At 38.0% G+C, this 18,605-nt stretch overlaps 1 protein-coding gene across 1 annotated transcript in view; it reads right to left on the bottom strand.

The window, feature by feature from the left end:
• Positions 1 to 18,605, bottom strand: part of LOC133326583 (bridge-like lipid transfer protein family member 1) — a 40,433-nt gene that overhangs the window by 4,219 nt on the left and 17,609 nt on the right. Inside the window, exons 14-29 of the mRNA XM_061535211.1 lie at positions 15,478 to 16,055; positions 14,327 to 14,663; positions 12,824 to 13,993; positions 12,594 to 12,758; positions 11,850 to 12,102; positions 9,580 to 9,679; positions 9,212 to 9,321; positions 8,819 to 9,136; positions 7,753 to 8,090; positions 7,546 to 7,678; positions 6,580 to 7,456; positions 5,527 to 6,082; positions 4,653 to 5,453; positions 4,455 to 4,577; positions 914 to 3,940; positions 30 to 672 (exon numbers count right to left, since the gene is read on the bottom strand). Of these exons, the coding sequence (XP_061391195.1) occupies positions 30 to 672; positions 914 to 3,940; positions 4,455 to 4,577; positions 4,653 to 5,453; positions 5,527 to 6,082; positions 6,580 to 7,456; positions 7,546 to 7,678; positions 7,753 to 8,090; positions 8,819 to 9,136; positions 9,212 to 9,321; positions 9,580 to 9,679; positions 11,850 to 12,102; positions 12,594 to 12,758; positions 12,824 to 13,993; positions 14,327 to 14,663; positions 15,478 to 16,055 (9,529 nt within the window). The remainder of the gene's footprint in view (positions 1 to 29; positions 673 to 913; positions 3,941 to 4,454; positions 4,578 to 4,652; positions 5,454 to 5,526; positions 6,083 to 6,579; positions 7,457 to 7,545; positions 7,679 to 7,752; positions 8,091 to 8,818; positions 9,137 to 9,211; positions 9,322 to 9,579; positions 9,680 to 11,849; positions 12,103 to 12,593; positions 12,759 to 12,823; positions 13,994 to 14,326; positions 14,664 to 15,477; positions 16,056 to 18,605) is intronic.

Below are 18,605 nucleotides of genomic sequence, written 5' to 3' on the forward strand. Positions count from 1 at the left end.
GAACTCAAAATAAATAGATTCGAACATACCATCAATTTCACTATTGGCAAATGCATAATGGAACCATTCATTCAGTGTCTTGAACTGTGGTGGAAATACAATATTTCTCGAGATACGACTGACAATGGCCATTGAATGATTTTGTTGTTGACCCTCTTCGTTGGATTGGCCCAAACATGACGTCAGCGTTTGTGTGACAAACACTTCCCGTGTCTCCGCATCCTGATACGCTTCTGTGGTGAAATTAATAAATGGTGATTTTAAACTAAATAAGGCCCATGATTTCGATTTGAAATTAATGCCATGGAAACAGGCCAATGAAATATTGTTGCCGTGTAATTTAACCGAACCACCTAAAACATTGCCATTGCGTGGTAGGCGTGTAACCAATGTGGGCACTACCAATCCAGCAACCATTTCCAATGGTTTTTGCCAATGTCGATGATGTCGAGCGTCAGTGTTACTTATGTCTGGACCTAGATTTTCACCACCACTCATTTTTTTCTTCATATTTGCTCGGCGCTTCATGCTGGCATTGCGTTCGTGCAGTCGCGGCTCGAGACTGGAAAATACACGTTTCGACGATTTAAATTGTTGCGTAAAGAATTCTTCCAATTTGTAGTACATTTTCAGCAGATCGGCAGTTGTTGATTTGGAAATCATGATTTGTAACTGGAAAGGAGAGTGGATTTTAAAAATATTTTTATAAACCTTCACAAGTTATTTATTTCATGAACCCTCACAAAGCTGAAAACAATATATATTTTTAAGGACCCTCATAAAGGGTGGATTTTTTAAGGACTATAAAAAGTCGTGGATTTTTGGAAAAATATATTTTAAGGACTACTAAAATGCGTGGATTTTTTAAGGACTATTAAAAGTCGTGGATTTGTTTAATATATCTCAAACTCACCTGATCCCACGATAAATCTCCATGAACAAATATAATGGCCTTCGGTGCCGAATTGTCATATTTCGTTTCTTCAGCCTTGCCAGCATTGAGTAGCGTGGTTTTCCATTCATCTTTCATGGCAGCTGAGAATGAGCTGATTCTCGTCATTAGTACCGATGTACCCATATAATCCAGACGCAATTCCAATGCCATAAAACTCAAACGTATGGTGTGACATGGTTCCACACCGGACTCTTCTTTAATATGGAAACGATTATTGATTTTATTTACTTCAAAACTACCACCAACAATGCCACCCTTGGCATCCAACGATGAACCACCCAAATAAATGCCAATATACATATTCTTGTAGCCTGTACTACCGATCGATAGACGACCATCAGATTGGAAATCTTTTGTCAACCACACCACGTTACCCATAACATTGCCCATATTCATTTGGACATTGAGTTTGGTGAAATTCACCGCGAACAGTACCAACGTTTCCCAGGCGGTGATTTGATTCTTTTCCGAGGGTGGTGTGCTGGACGACTCATTACTTGATGATTTACCCAGGGACTTGAGTTTACGTATGGCACCCGTCGACGAAGTGGGTGTATCGAAATTCAATTTCATTTTATCACGTGCATAGAAGCCAGATGAATCTCCGGGCGATTTGTCGGGGGTTTTGGTTCGTTGAAAATCTTTGGGCGTCGTAGGTGTATGATCACCACCAGCACTTTCGGTACTGGTTTGTTGTACACTTAAATCACCCAAGAACAGACGTCTTACAATACGTCGCCTGTACCAGGCCTTGGGGAATGCCAATATCTCCGTTAGACGTCGCATATCATATTTGAAAGAGGCACTGCCTATATCAACAATGGTTGAGAATCTTACCACAGCCTTTGACTGATCCAACGACCTTTTCGATGAAGCAGATGGTTCTATGTACACCTTACGGCATCGGGTGATGTGGAATTTAACGAATTCCACATTAATGCTCAGCGAATCTTTTCGCTCCGAATCGGTAAGAGGTGAAAATTGAGCTTCCTTGATGTTGGTTTTCTTGCCACCATATGGATGGAAAATGAACACATTGAAGTCGGCCAAACAGCCGGTGACACTAAGACCTCCCTGGGGTGTCTTGTCTTTATCTTTCTCCGAGCTGGAAGTTCCTGCAGCACCTCCTCCCGCTGAACTTGTTGGTATATTTGTTGACTCAAATGGATTCTGTTGATTATCTTCATCGGCTGATCGCTTTGAAGAGAACACAATATCCAAGCTGGGCAATTGCAACATACATTCCACTCGAGACACGGGTAGGCATGAGAACCTAAATGTAGATGGTTGCATGTGGAAGTAGACAATGACATCCACGGGGAATGAGGCATATTGCACATAATTGGCTGGTAGGATATCCAAATTGACAGCATTATTTGATGGTGTCTGTGAACCACTACTCTGTTCAGCCTTTGTGGGTATGGGTTCGAGAGTTTGTTCCAAGAACTCCAAAATATGTGGTGAAATTATTGTTTCCTCGGGTATTGACTGCAAAGTCATCCAGGCAAACAGTGAGGCCCGTTTGGTGCTCATCCTTCTCGTGGATCCTGACATCATTGATTGATGACTATCTGTGCTGGCCATGCGTGCAGACTCCGTCATATTGGGCTCCACTGTCCTTGATTGGTAATGTAACTTCACATCCAACCCCGGTATATGGAATATGGTGAGATCCGTCAACATGGCAGCCGAGGAGGGATTATAACGTAACTTGCTTTTATCCCTTTGCCTGCGTGATGGTGTTGGACTACCCCAATCATAACCCACACTCCTCTCACGTTTGTGAGTCTTGACTGTGGTTGGTCCAGAAATGCAAAATCTATCTTCCGACGTCTCCTTGGTGTGCAAAACACATTTTCCCGAATTAACCAGCACCTTGATGTCCAGTTCAAAATCTACATTCGGCTCTTGTTGTTTTTGTTGATACTGATGCTTGCGTCGCATTTCCACAGATGTACCATCAATATCGATCTCACTGGGTGGTGTGTCGGTATGAACATCCTGTGAATTTGTACTCTGGGGCTCATCATCACTATCGGCATTGGGCAGAGATGTCTGCCGCATTGTTTCTGAAAAAGTTACACGATTTGTTCCGGATGTCTTCAAGGAAGCACTTCTCGAATGACACGAAGCTGGGGTAGATTGTAAACTTGATATTTCATCATTGGAGGCAATGGGATCCAATCTCCTTCCGGAATATGTTGCCAAGCCATCATCAATATGATGACTATGAGAACCACCCATAAACGATATGGATCTCTGCGATGTTTTCATACTCCGCCGCATGGAGGGCCGCTTCCATTTCTGTATCATATCCCTTCTAAAGAATTTATAACAAATTGCCTGCAACTCCTGCAGTCTACGCTCCTCATGGGCAATGGTATTGTGAGTGGCGCCCAACGTACGCAAATCATTAATTATCTTCAACTGTTCGGCCATTTCTTTTTCCATCATAAATGAACGCTTCTTCGAATCAATGGTAGGATCAAAAACAAACGGTGGTAGATTCTCAAATTCTCTACGACGTCCAAAGGTATCACGCTGAGATTTATCTTCATCTTCACTGTCGGGTGAATCCAAATTTGTTTCTTCCTCTTCGAAACCGCTTAACATGGTTAGGGTATGACCCAAAGACGACAGCTGTTTGCCAATATTTATATCCAAATGGATATCGACACCTTCCATTTGCCATTTCACATTCAACAGCCATTTGGCATTTTCCATTTTTTTCGCCGCCGTTGTACGAGAACATACCTCATAGGTACCCTCGGACACCACACAGACATTCATAATTGGTTCACTGGGATTTGGCTTCCAATCGTCGAGTGTGGTTTCAAAATCGTCAGCAAATCGCAAACATAAACCTTGGAATTTTCCCTTCGACACTAAAGAACCGGAATTACAGGCTGATATAATTGTATTTTCCAGCGTAATGACCACTGCACCTTTGGGTTCAAAATCTTGATAGGATCTTGTACCCCAGGACTGGACAGAGGGGAGAAAAACATGAAAAAGAAAATGGAATTAATTCAGGGGTATTTAAAGAATATTTTTAAGGCCCATACTAGGCGTGGATGTTTTAAAGAATATGATTTCAAAATCCTTACAAGGCTTAGATTTTTTAAAGAACATTTTTAAGAACCTTCACAAGGCGATTTTTTAAAGTATATTTTTTAAAAACTTTCATAAGGCTATTTTTTAAAGAATGTTTTTTCAAGGCCCATACAAGGCGTGGATTCTCAGGACCAAATGTCCTTCTTGTAGAATACCGGTAGGACTTCCTAAGGTCAAAAACCAAAATGGAAGACCAATCCGAACGCCTTCTTATAGAAAAAATAATTTCCTTTTTGTCTTCTAAAAGAAGATCTTTTGATGTTCTATAAGATCATCTGGTTTACTTTAACATGTCTTCAATTAGAAGATCTTCTTGTTTTCTATAAGGAGACCTCTGTTCTTCTCACAAAACAAGGTATTATTATCATTTCAATTTTATACTTACATTAGCCACCGGATTTAAGGGCAGACAAATGCCCATATCCTCCACAGTTAACTGCAGGAACAATGTTGACAAATTCGAGCCAGCAATGTTGCTAAATTGATTAAATGCCACCCGATCGAAGACCTGCTACAAAATAAATAACGAATATAATACAAAATTTAAAATTTCCCATAAATCTCATTTTCGCACTCTACCCACCTGTTGCGATTGTTGTTGGGCATTTTCATAATTCAAATTGGCCCGCTTCTCAGCCCAATATTCATAGGCATTCTTATAATTCAACCACACTAATATGGCCTTATCAACAGCTATCGGCTGAATGTATACCAAAGGACGTTTTAACGTTAGTAGGATCAATTCTTTATCCTCGTTAAGTAATTCATCTTGGAATGCATTACGTAAACCGATAGTTGTGTGAAAAAACGCATATTGTTGAAATTCCGGTTCGGCCTCATCGAATATAACATTTCGTATCAATTGACCGAGTGATAGATTGAAATCGATATGCGCCTTACCGAACATTTTACGATCGTTACCTTCGCCGAGATTTTTAACCCGATTCGATAGATGCAATTCAAGGGTGCCCGTTTCAAAGCGTACCGCTGAATTGCACGGTGTGGTGGCCGTCAATTGTATACGTTTCATGGAAATGTTCAGGGAGAAGAGAATGCGTTTGAGACTAGACTCTTGAACACTGCCACTATCACTGTCCTCGGACCAAAGGGGTACCGGTTTTTCGCCACCATACACTTTTTGCAGAACTTCGTTGATTTCGCGCATAAACACCTTTTGTACGAATACCAAATGATTGAGTAAGTCGGTGGTCAGGCATCTTTCAAATTCGCCAATTTCAGCAGAGGCATTAACATAGCCGCCTTGTCTGAGGATCACACCTTCGACACGTTCGTTTTCTTCCTGGCGATGTTCGGGTATATATTCAGCACTTACATGGACCGGTGGCAGGGCGATGCAGGCCTCGGATGGTAAATTCATTTCATTCTAAAAAAAACACCAAAAATGAGGCACATAAAGATTAGCATTCCACGTTCGGTTGGGTATCATAAACACTCACCCTCACCTGAATTTTAGTATTAAAACTCAGTGTATGTGTCGGCAGATCAATAACGAACTTGGCACGATTACCCGACACACCAGTCGAACTAACATGATTCATACGATATTGAGCCTGCAGTGATGGCAGTAGGGCAGCATTAATTGACAGCGATTGCAGCAGAACATTAAATTGCATAACCAAGGGTTGCAATAGGCCATTTTGTTGAGGTTGCGAACGTGTCTGAGTATTATATTTACGACTATGTGGTTGTGGTTTTTCTTTGGCATCCATATTTGACCCAGAGTTACGTGAATGAAATGGTGATTCGGGTTCATCTAAATTATGTGATCGTGATGCGGTACGTCCGGAGTTGCGGCCTACGCGCAGCTCTTGTAGGGTCGATGATAGTTGTTTTGAGGAGCGTGTCATCATGCCGTGTAATGCCACCGGATGTTGGGGTATTTCAATATTAACTGGACCAATTGAGAGCAGGCCGGAATTCTTATCGCGGCCTCGTTTTGTAAGGCTTGAGTAGAGGGTTTGACTTTTACCCACTGTCACTTTAACAACCGTTCTAAAGGGAAGATGGGAAATAGAGAGGGAAAAGAAAATTAATTTAGTTTCAATCGGTTAATGGAGGGCTTAAGAGGGTTATTTATTTAGAAGAGCTTCGGAACCTTCTATTGGCCACTATCTATTGTTTTTAGGAAGAATATTACAACACCTTCAGGTTTTATACAGGAAACCTTTTTCCAAAAGGCCCAAAATAGTTGTGGATTTGTTAAAGAATATTTTTCGAGGCCTATAAAAAGGCGTAGTTTTTTTAAAGAATATTTTCGAGACCCATTTAAATTCGTAGATTTTTTAAAAAATATTTTTTTGGGGTATATTAAAATGAGTAGATTTTTTTCAGAATATTTTTCTTTGAGAAGACGACCTCCTGCTCTTCTATGAGAAGACCTTTTGACCTTCAATGAGTACCCTTTGTGTTCTTCTATGCGAACAGCTTCTGATCATTTATTAGTCAATCTTCCGGCAATATTTCCAAATTCTACCCAAAAAAATACTTACTGTTGATTGGGCGCCACACCTTCCAGCAGCACAATCATGGCCCTACCAACCTGTCCGGTGAGAGAACATTCCAACGATACAGGTCTTGCCTTTTTACGCCATGTGGCAGAACCATTTAATGTTGTTATTTCCGCCTCCAATTTAAGACCACTCAATGTGGCCAGCAGGCGGGTCTTATGTATCTTCGCCACCCCAAATACAATCAATCGGGTCTTCTCCTGTGAAATGCTATCAAAGATTTCTTTATGTTGTGGCAGTGGTGTTGGTGCACTTGTCAAATCATCATCATCGTTTCTTGTATCCTGCCTCATATAACTACCACCTCCAAATGGTTTCTTTTCATTTGTCAAAGAAATTCGCTGTTGTACAGTTTTAGTTTCCGGCATCGTGCCATATAATTCCAATAAATGAAAGATGGTTTTCCAACAATTGGGTGTGTCTAGCATGGGTGGTATTATGGCAGTGAAACCATTTTTAGTTATTGTATTGTAGTCACCACTAACACTGGTCGCACAGGCGCCAGCTCCATTCAGGGAGGCTTTCGATTCCAGCGATAGCTTGAACATATGATGTTCGGACACTGATGTTGTTGGGCTATCACGTAACGGTGATGATGATGACTCATTAAGATTGGTATAGCCCAATTTGCCTTTGACGGATTTTCCTGTGGACCGAAGTTTTTGGGCAAATGACTGTGGACGATTTTTGGCGCTTGGTGAGGGTGTCAGCTGTATCAAAGGGCGCATTTTGTTTCCCGATGTATGAGTCATGGTGACCATTTCATTGAATTTATCATAACGCTCATCCGACGAATTTTCATTATGATTAAAACGATCCGAGACCGAACCAAATGGCATAATGTCATTAGGCTCAGAAGCTAGAAGAAGAAGAAGAAGAAGAAGAAGAAGAAGAAAAGGAAAATTTATTACTTATAAAATCTTGTCTGGAGGATGACCTGCAACTTACCCAAACTGTATTCATCTTTGTGATTCGATTTTTTACTCATATCCGGTTGATCATGGAATTCATTTTGGGCATCCTTGACATTTTGATACATATTGGTTATCTGATGCAGCAGACGCAATAAAGGCATGTTGACCTAGATACAAAAAATAAATATTAATACAAATATTGGATTCCAATTCCATTTGAGTGACCTCCTCTCCCACTTACCTGTTGCGAAATAAATCGTATATTTATACTGAAATTAATCACAGTGCTGGTGTGTTTCTTCATCTGCCGCCTTGACATATAGATGACATTTTGTCTGGCCGTATCAACCATACCATCGGACATTTTCAGTACTTCCAATTCAATACCAACACGTTCACACAAAAACAGTGGGGTATCCATCATTATGGTTGGCCGACCATTGGCTTTTTTACTTGGTAATTTTGTTGTCTTCGCTTTGTTTTTATCGCCGGCCTCTGAGACCACTATATCAACGCGAATCGAATCAAATGTGCCAATCAACGAGAGATTTGTACCAAAGTTTTCCAATGATGAAATATCTAGAAATAAATAAATAAAAGATTTTCAATTCACTTTCAAATAAAAAACAATTAAAAATAAAAAAGAAATATTTGGATTTTTTAAAGAGTATTTTTTCGAGGCCTATATTTAGGCGTGGATTTATTTATAAAATATATTTCAAGGCCTATAGTTAGGCGTGGATTATTTAAAAAATATTTTTCGAGGTCTATAGTTAGGCGTGGATTATTTAAAGAATATTTTTCGAGCTCTAGGAACCTCTAGAAGCCTCTCAATTAGGCGTGGATTATTTAAAGAATATTTTTCGAGCCTCTAGGAACCTCTCAATTAGGCGTGGATTATTTAAAGAATATTTAGGCGTGGATTATTTTAAAGAATATTTTTCGAGGTCTATAGTTAGGCGTGGATTATTTTAAAGAATATTTTTCGAGGCCTATAGTTAGGCGTGGATTATTTAAAGAATATTTTTCGAGGCCTATAGTTGGGCGTAGATTATTTAAAGAATATTTTTCGAGGTCTATAGTTAGGCGTGGATTATTTTAAAGAATATTTTAAAAGGCCTATAGTAGGGAGTGGATTATTTAAAGAATATTTTTCAAGGCCTATTTCCCAATGGATTTTTTCAAGACCACCATGAATGTGAATTCTTAAAGAATATTTATTTACAAGGACCTACATTGAGGTCCGTGGATTTTTTAAAAGAGCATTTAAAAAAAAAAAAACAATATTTTGATTTTACACAACTTACCCGTATTGGAAAACTTATTGATCATTTGTTGTGGCATAACGCCCAGGCATGTTAGCAAGGGTTCAAAAATCAAATGTGCATCCAGCAACGTTATAGAATCTTGCATAATTCCTGAACGCAATGGAACATTTCCGGGAATTTTGTTAACCGGTGTTGGGCGAAGAATTTCCTTTTCGGCAAATGCTTCCTTTTTCTTATTCTCTTGTTGTTTGGCCATCCAAAAGTATAAATCCTCCTTATGGTTGTCCGAAGAACTTAACCAAAATTTATTTACCGAATTTGTCGAGCTGATCGAACCCTCTTGTAGGGCACCATATTCTAAAGGAGAAAGAAAAAAGAAATAATTAAAGTAATTTTTTTTTTAATTGGATACTTTTATTGAACTTGACTTACCAATTTCCGCTGCCTGTTTATCAACTAAGCCCGATATAATGGGTAACATTTGTATGCTGGAACGGGAAGAATTGCCATGTGAATAGGTTGAACCTTTTGTTAAACTTTTCCTATTTATTTTGTTTATTATTTAATTTTGTATAGCGAATATATTCGGTTTTGGATATTTACAATTTGCAGACATTATTTTGAATAAACATAAATACAAAACAAGAAAAGGAAGGACACAATATACAATATAGATCACACAAAAAATATATAAGAATATATATAATTAAAAAAAAAAAACAAAGATATGTATATTTCTTAAAAATTTCAAGTTAATATTTATTTACATAGGTATAATTATTAGTGTTTAGTAAACTTACCCTCTCCTTGACAGATGAATATTTGGTGAGGTCGATGTTGAACGTTGTGATCCATGCAGTACACCATCTGTTGAATAGCCCATACCAAATTGATTGGAATCTATATATATTAAGGAAAATTTATTTAGTTGACTATTCATTGCCAAATTTAATTCCTGTTCTGTGTGGTTTGGTGCTATAAATATGGTTATGAATTTATTTTTGAGTGTGGTACAGTGCACTGTAACTAACACACAATCAACTATATTTTGTGAATTTGGAATGGATTTTTTAAAGAATATTTTTTCAAGTACCTCTAAGGGCGTGGATTTTTTGAAGAATATTTTTTCAAGCACCTCCAGAGACGTGGATTTTTTTAACAATATTTTATTCAAGCCCCTTCAGAGGCGTGGATTTTTTAAAGAATATTTTTTCAAGTACCTCCTAAGGCATGGATTTTTTAAAGAATATTTTTTTAAATTACCTCCAAAGGCGTGGATTTATTAAAAGATATTTTTTTCAATTACCTCCAAAGGCGTGGATTTTTTAAAGAATATTTTTTTCAATTACCTCCAAAGGCGTGGATTTTTTTTAAAATTTTTTTTTTCAATTACCTCCAAAGGCGTGGATTTTTTAAAAAATTTTTTTTTCAATTACCTCCAAAGGCGTGGATTTTTTAAAAAAATATTTTTTCAATTACCTCCAAATTCGTGGATTTTTTAAAAAAATATTTTTTTCAATTACCTCCAAAGGTGTGGATTTTTTAAAAAAAATATTTTTTTCAATTACCTCCAAAGGCGTGGATTTTTTAAAAAAATATTTTTTTTCAATTACCTCCAAAGGCGAGGATTTTTAAAAAAATATTTTTTTTTTTCAATTACCTACAAAGGCGTGGATTTTTTAAAAAAGAATATTTTTTCAATTACCTCCAAAGGCGTGGATTTTTTAAAAAAATATTTTTTTCAATTACCTCCAAAGGCGTGGATTTTTTAAAAAATATTTTTTTCAATTACCTCCCAAGGCGTGGATTTTTTAAAAAAAATATTTTTTTCAATTACCTCCAAAGGCATGGATTTTTTAAAAAAATATTTTTTTAAGCACCCAGCCATACAAGGCGTGGATTTTTTAAAAAAATATTTTTTGGGAGGGCTTAATTGAGGCGTGGATTTTTTAAAAAATATTTTTTGGGAGGGCTTAATTGAGGCGTGGATTTTTTAAAAAATATTTTTTTCAATTACCTCCAAAGGCGTGGATTTTTAAAGAATATTTTTTCAAGCTCACAAAAATTCTTAAAAAGACATTTTTGGGGTTTTTAAGAATTTTTCAATTCACAAAATATTGTTATATAAACTGTGTGTATTTTTTCTAGCTAATATGAGACACATATTTATAACAACCAACCTTTTGTTTTTTCTTGTTCAAATAATAAAATATTACGAAAGTTAAAGAAATATTATATAGAAAAAATAGGAAACAATATTATTTATAGCAAAATAAAGTACAGACACAATTGTTGCAGTGTTGTTGTTGTTGTTGTGCTAGCATTTCAGCTTAAGATTTCCAAAGCCACCAAATTCACCATATCCATAACAAATATCTTACCAGATAATACAAGTATACATATATATATATATATAGACACACACTCTAATACTTACTATAATAGATAAAACTTATTTAGGAAAAAGGAAATGAACATTTATTGAGAGAGAATAATAGCACACATATATACACTGACAATATGGACATTGGGTGCAAAAGGCCAAATCAAGAGCGTTATGGTGCATAACACACACACATTTATACAGACACATACATATAGCATATGAAAAAATGGCTTTAATGATAACCAAGCAAACCTTGAACTGAAATGCTTTTTTCGAAAAAAGGAAAAAAATAAATGATTTGAGATTTTAAAGCAAATTAAAATTAAAATTTAGACACTCGTTGCTCCAGCGTGTGTTTGTGAGAGTTGTAGAGCAACGAAACTCAAAATATCCAAAAAAGGCATTAAGAAAAAAAAGGAAAATAAAAAAACAAATAAAATTTTGGGTTAAAAAACAAGGGAAATATTTTGAACAATTAAAAAAGAAAACTAAAAAACATCTTTAAAATTTTAGGATTTTGTTTTCTTTTTTGCTTAGTAGAAGGAAACATTCATTACAATAAAAAAATCAATTAATGCAATTCAACGGTGACCGACCACAAATTCAATAGAAAAGGGTTAAAGAAATTTTCTAGTTTTTTTCGTAGTTGTTCAAAATGAAACAAAGCGTTAATCAAAAAAATACCAATATGAGTTCGATGATGCTGTGTTTGCCCAAGTAATAAAGCATTCTCACTCTCTTCAGGATTGTCTCCAACACCAGCATATGCACCTAAATCATTATCACCTTCACATTCGGGATCTTCGCATTCCTCTTCGTTTTGTGGAAACGAAAAGGTAACGTTTATCGGACGCGTTAATTTATTTTTATATTGATGTTCGAACAATATGGGATTGTAGAGTGAATTTTTCCATTGGCGACTGAGAACAATAATGCCCTGCAAAATATGATCAAAAAATTACAGTTAGTGATGGAATAAGAAAAGGCGTGGATTTTTTAAAGATTTTTTTTCAAGGCACAAGACAAGGCGTGGATTTTTTAACGAATATTTTTTTAAGGCGTAAGACCAGGCGTGGATTTTTTAAAGAATATTTTTCAAGGCCCAAGACAAGGCGTGGATTTTTTAAAGAATATTTTTTCAAGGCCCAAGACAAGGCGTGGATTTTTTAAAGAATATTTTTTCAAGGCCCAAGACAAGGCGTGGATTTTTTAAAGAATATTTATTCAAGGCACAAGACAAGGCGTGGATTTTTTAACGAATATTTTTTCAAGGCACAAGACAAGGCGTGGATTTTTTAACGAATATTTTTTCAAGGCGTAAGACTAGGCATGGATTTTTTAAAGAATATAATAAATAATCCTTTTAGTGTGGGTATTGAATGTTTTCCATGTAATGAAGCTCTTTGTAACTACTTTTTCCTTACATACCTGTCTCAGAGTATTAAGATGTGGTACATCACCCTGTTTGAATATCCGCTCCACCTTTTGGACACCTTCATCGAGAACCAATTTTTGCATAATAAAACATAATTGACAACTGGGATCCTCTTGTAAAGTTTTCGACAACAAGGTGTAGTTATTGGCATAACGACTCTGGAAAATGTAAGAGAACACATATTAAAAAAAAATATTCAATAACTGTTGGATTTAATTCTCACCTTCTTAATTTTCGGATTCCTTTGTATCTTCTCATTTTCCAGCGCATCAGCCATTAGACAAGCAGCCACCGATGTTTGTCGCGTATGCAAAGCCTTGAGTAGAGCAACAATTTTAATTGCCAATCGATTGCTGGGATTCATCCATGCCGTAATGGCTGGTGAGGCTGTACTCAATAGATTCCAATCCAGGCGAGTCAAATCAATTTTACGTGTTATGGGCACACAAGGGGGCGCGGCAAAATTCAACCATACCGATTTCAATTCAATAACACACGACGATGTCTTATCCGTTTCCTTATTGGCAACTTTATCAAAACCTTCAGGTTTTCCTTTTGTTTGACTACTGCTGGTCTTTCCCTTTTCCACATCGTCGTCCATGTGTGTGGGTGGTGGTGCTGGTTTTGGCATCGATTTACGAGTATCATTTAAATTCTCAGTTCGTTCGGTTACAATGATATTCTCCAAGGCTGTTTGGAATTTTTCTTTGGGTGTTTTTGGTGTTGGCGGTTTTTTCGTTAACATACGCCATGCGGCCTCTGCTCGCGATGTTGTGGACACATCAATTTGTGGATTATTTGCCGCCGCCGCCGTTGTGGTATTCGTTACATTTTCCACCAAATCATTGAGTACACCATCCTCGGCCATTTCAGCCAATTCCTCTTTGGAATTTTCAGACTTTTCGAAATGGGAACGTTTAACGATTTTTACACCCACACCTTCAAGGCCACACTCGAACATTATATAACCAATACTATCAACTCCTGTGTTGTCGGTCATTTTGAGGCATTCAAATAGAACTTTACTCTTAGGTTCTGGTATGGCTGTGACCATAATGGGAGATTCTTGACCGGTGGTACTTTCGGTTTTTAGGCGTCGCAGCTGGGCATGTGCTCGTCCCACATCGAGGGTAATAACAAGTTCTTCCAATTGTTTTTCCGAGGTTTCGATCAATATCGGTTCACCTTGTACATTGTCGGGACGTGATTGGGATGATAGGTGAGCTAGGAGGGCTCGGGTACCCTTCATTATACCACCTTTTTTGTGACTATTCGATTGCACCGTCTGTTGGATGTAAACATTGTGCATTGAGGCTCGTGTTGTTTTGCCCAAATGGAATTTTGTTGACACACCTTCGATGTAGAAGGTTAGCAGCGATACACAACTGAGGTCCTGGAAATATAAGAAATTGTTTAAAAAAATGATATTCAAAAAATATTTTGTAAGACCTGTAGAAGAATTAATTTTTTAAAGGCCTATACGAGGCGCGGACTTTTTAAAGAACATTTTTTAAGGCATGTAAGAGGCGGGGATTTTTAAAGAACACTTTTTAAGGCATGTAAGAGGCGGGGATTTTTAAAGAACACTTTTTAAGGCCTGTAAGAGGAGTGGATTTTTTAAAGAAAAAATTTTAAGGCCTGTAAGAGGAGTGGATTTTTTAAAGAAAAAATTTTAAGGCCTGTAAGAGGCGTGGATTTTTTTAAGAATATTAAATGTTTCACTTACCTGTACATTATCCAATGCTGCCACCGATATAACCTCTTCGATTATGGATGATTGCAACATTGTTATGCTGACTTTCGGTAATACAATTAATCCTTGTGTTTTTGTCGATATACTTTCTTCGTAGACATCACTGAGGAATGAGTCACCAGGACCTAAGAGATTTCGTTCGGTTGTGGAACGTTTCGAATTTGAATGTACCTGAGACCAATAACTCAAAGATTGATCACGTTTCAAAATATTGTCGTTTTTCACTTTAGCTATACACGACGAGTGTATATAGTTGACTACGGTTAATAGGTGCATATTTGAAAATGTCGGTATTGCTGCTTCGACCATTCTGAAAACAAAATAATTAAAAATAAGTCAGTAATTGTCAAAAAAAGAAACAAAAAAGGAAAAATATATCAATAAATATAGGTTTTCAAAATAGTTTAATTTTTATTATTCTTCTGTTTGACTTTCTGCAGATAATATTGGCGATTTCGGTACATTTTTTGTAATTATTTTCAATTCTAAATATTCATTAGAAAATCCTGAAACATATATCATTTATTTTCTTTGTAGGCCTTGCTGACCGACAATCTATCCGATGAAGAATTAAAACAGGGTTTAGGTGATCTATCCCTCAACGATTTGAGAATTCTAAATATACTAATCGGTACTGAGAACCATATGTATGATGACTATGATCTTGAGAGGTATGATGGGAGGATTTCCAGGGATTATCAATCGCCGTGGATTTTTTAGGGATCTTTGAGGGACTATCTCGCTTTTTTCATTGCAGTTTCTCAAAAGAAGGTGAAGAATCCCAAGACAAAGATGAAGAGAACCTGGACAATAACTCGTTCAATAATGATATGAATTATGAAACCGATTCTAACTCCCCATATGAAAGGGATAATCAATATCTTCGATCAAAAAGAGATCTGGTAAGTCTTTACTTGAACAATTTTAATTTCTTCCTTTCAAAAAATATCCCTCCCAAACAGCTTAACCCGAACGAAGCATACATTCAACAATTACAGGAATCCTTTCCCCGTGATACCGGCGAATCGGAAGATTATGATGATATGTATCTAAATAATTTTCCCATCCTTAAGGAACTTGTACGAGTTAAAAGAAATTAATTAAAAAAAATCAACTTCACTTACCTCTGTAATCCTTCCAACAATAAAGGCGTTAAGAACACATTAACCTGTCCCTTGAGACGGGCCACAACCGATGTACATGCCGCACCCTCTGCCTGCAGACTCATAAACTCGCCATCATCAAATCCATTGGTAGATTTATCACTTTCCTCCTCTTTCAGGAGGACACTAGGATCCCATGGATGTGACTTGGGGCCGCCCATAAATGTTGCCGAACTATTACTACCCGTTGTGTTTTCATAACGTGGCACAACTTTTATTTCTCTCCACGAGGAGTATAAATCAAAATGTGGTACCATTTTACTGCCAATATAGGTTAGGCCCCCGTTTTCATTTTCATGAAAGAGTGGCGTAGAGAAGACATCCAAACCCGATGGAAATGAGCATGTTGTCCAATTGAAACATTTCACTTGGGACAAATGATTCAAATAACTGGCCATGAGGAGAGGTGAATCAATGATTGGGCGATTCACCTGTTGATGTAAATTGACAAGGGCCACATCTTCCTGGGATGACATTGCCGAGATGAAGGAGTTCGACGATAAGGAGGGTGTACCGGATGATGAGGCACGAGAATCCACCTGTTGGCGATGTTGATTTTTTTGTGTGTGATAAAAATGGAAAAGAAAAATAAAAAAGACAAATATGTTAATAAAATGTTTCAAAATTGTTAATAAGCATTTTTGGTGCAAACATTTCGTTTTTTTTTTCATTTCGCTATATCTAAAATAATGATGCAGAGACATTCTTAAACTTAAGATTACAATATAATAAAATGATGAATAAAAGTAAAACATTAAAATTTCGAGTAGAGAGTCTTCTCTAAAATCGTGGAACATTTCTTTTAGTCAGAACTTGTTGCGACGATTTCCGATGTTTTATTCCATTTTTTAAGGAATATTTTTCAAGGACTAATAGAGGTGTGGATTTTTAAAAAATATTTTTTCAAGGCCAATACAAGGCATGGATTTTTTAAAGAATATTTTTCAAGGACTCATAGAGGGCGGCGTATACCAAGCAACGGCTCTGATTGGCTTTAACATGGCGAAGTCCAGTCTTATCTTGGTCCCTCTTTCATCTCAGTTATGGACACTGTCTTTGGGTTTACTAGTCCCGGATCGTGGATCGAAACTAGTAGGGCCACCATTCCCGAACTTTGTAGGCTTGTGGAATGATCATTGGGTCAGGATGGAGACGGTGTGGGAATTAGCATCGAGAGGTGTTGGTTTTTGCATCTGTTTTCATCCTCTCTTTGTGGTCATTCCATTGTGGAGAGCCTGCAGTTACAAGTTCAAATGGTAGTAGCTTCGGCTACGAAAACGCGCAGAGTTTAGTCTGTGGGGGACCATTCCCGGACTAGCAGGCTTGTGGAATAATTGTTGGGAGGGGTGAGATGCATGGTGGCTACCAATATCGTGTGATGTTGGTGGCCACTTTTGCATTGTATCCCCTTTCAGCAATTGTTTCATTGTAGAGAGCCTGCATGTTTAGTCCTAATGGTAGTAGCTTTGGCTATGAAGCTGGGCAGAGGCTATAGTCTGTGAGTGACCAGTCTCGAACTGTTTGGGGTTCTACTGGTAATAGCTTTGGCTATGAACCTGACCGAAGGTTTCAGTAGCACGGGTGTCAGGGCCCCTAGGTCTGCGGATCTAGCCTGGCAGTTGGTGTTGGCCCTTCGGGGAGCATCGTGCTGGTTGTGGTTTATACCCAAATCGCGGGGAGAGCTTTGGCTCGGTGTGGAGTTGCATTACAACCGGGTGCCTGACCCATAGAAAGGCAGGAGTTTTAGATGGGCTCCGCTCCTCATCCAAGGAGGTGATCGCGTCCAAATACGTGTGATCGATTGGTACCTGCATTTCGGTGTGGGGGCGTTGGTTGACGCTTTGTATTAACTGGTGTTTACAGCACCGTGGGGTAAGACCGCAAGGTAGGTACCCACGTACTCTAAGCATCTCTGACCTCCCCGACCTCTGGGGTAGCTATTTTCATCACCCGTTGAAATAGTGAGCTAATAACAGGAGAATAAAAGACCTCGTCTCCAGATTCACTCCAGTAGATGAGCGAATTGCTATAATTTGTATAAAATCGAGGTTCTTCTACATCAGTCTTATTTGCGCTCATGCTCCCACATAAGACAAAGATGAGCAGACCAAAGACATATTTTATGAGCGCCTAGAAACAGCATGTGATCGCTGCCCTGGCCATGACATTAAAATTGTGCTAAGAGATTTTAATGCAAAAATAGGGAGGGAAAATATCTTTGGCCCCACCGTCGGAAAATTAAGCCTTCATAAAGAAACATTCCACAACGGCATGAGAGTGATTGACTTCACGGCAGCATAAAACATGGTAGTTAGCAGCACCAGATTCAAGCATCTCGATATACACAAGGCCTCCTGGATTTCTCCTGATCAAGCGAGAAAACGAGAAATCAAATTGATCATGTTGTGTTAGACGGAAGGCATTCATCCAGTGTATTAGACTTTCGATCGATCCGAGGAGCGAATAGCAAAGGTGCGATCTAATGTAACGCCGAAACTCGATGTCGAAAAGCTGCAATCACAACAGGTAGCCGAGGCCTACTCCGCTCAACTTACCCACCTGCTTCACGAACTGACCTACAAACTGCAGCAAAGACCACCCTCAAGAAATCCGTTGTACGATCAGGAGTGTCGTAATGCTTCTGAGGTGAAAAACGCAGCGTATAGGACAACCCTGCAGACAGTAGCAACACGTAATGTGATGGAGAATTATCGGGAGAAAAGGAGAGAGGAGAAACGTATTTTCAGAAAAAAGAACGAGAAAAACGTGAGCAAATCGAGATGTACAGGAGTCAGAAAGAAGTCCGAAAATTCTACCAACGGGTAAAACACCAAACCGAAGGCTTTGGTGCAGGCACATCCTCCTGTAGAATGAAGAAGGAAACCTGGTGACAGATACAGACAGGGAGGAGCATTTTGAAAAACTTCTGGTATCAAATAGTAGCGGTGAAGAGGATACCCGAGAACCAATGATAGATGACGGTATAGAGTGTATACCACCTAGCCAAGATGAAGCAGAATAGCAATCAATCGGCTGAAGGTGCCGATGGGTTACAAGCCGAACTATTCAAGACTGGATGTCAGATGCTG

The sequence above is a fragment of the Musca vetustissima genome, unplaced genomic scaffold, assembly GCF_032173495.1.
Source record: "Musca vetustissima isolate MV318-11 ecotype Yass unplaced genomic scaffold, APGP_CSIRO_Mvet_v1 utg11893, whole genome shotgun sequence".
Classification (NCBI taxonomy): Eukaryota; Metazoa; Arthropoda; class Insecta; order Diptera; family Muscidae; genus Musca; species Musca vetustissima.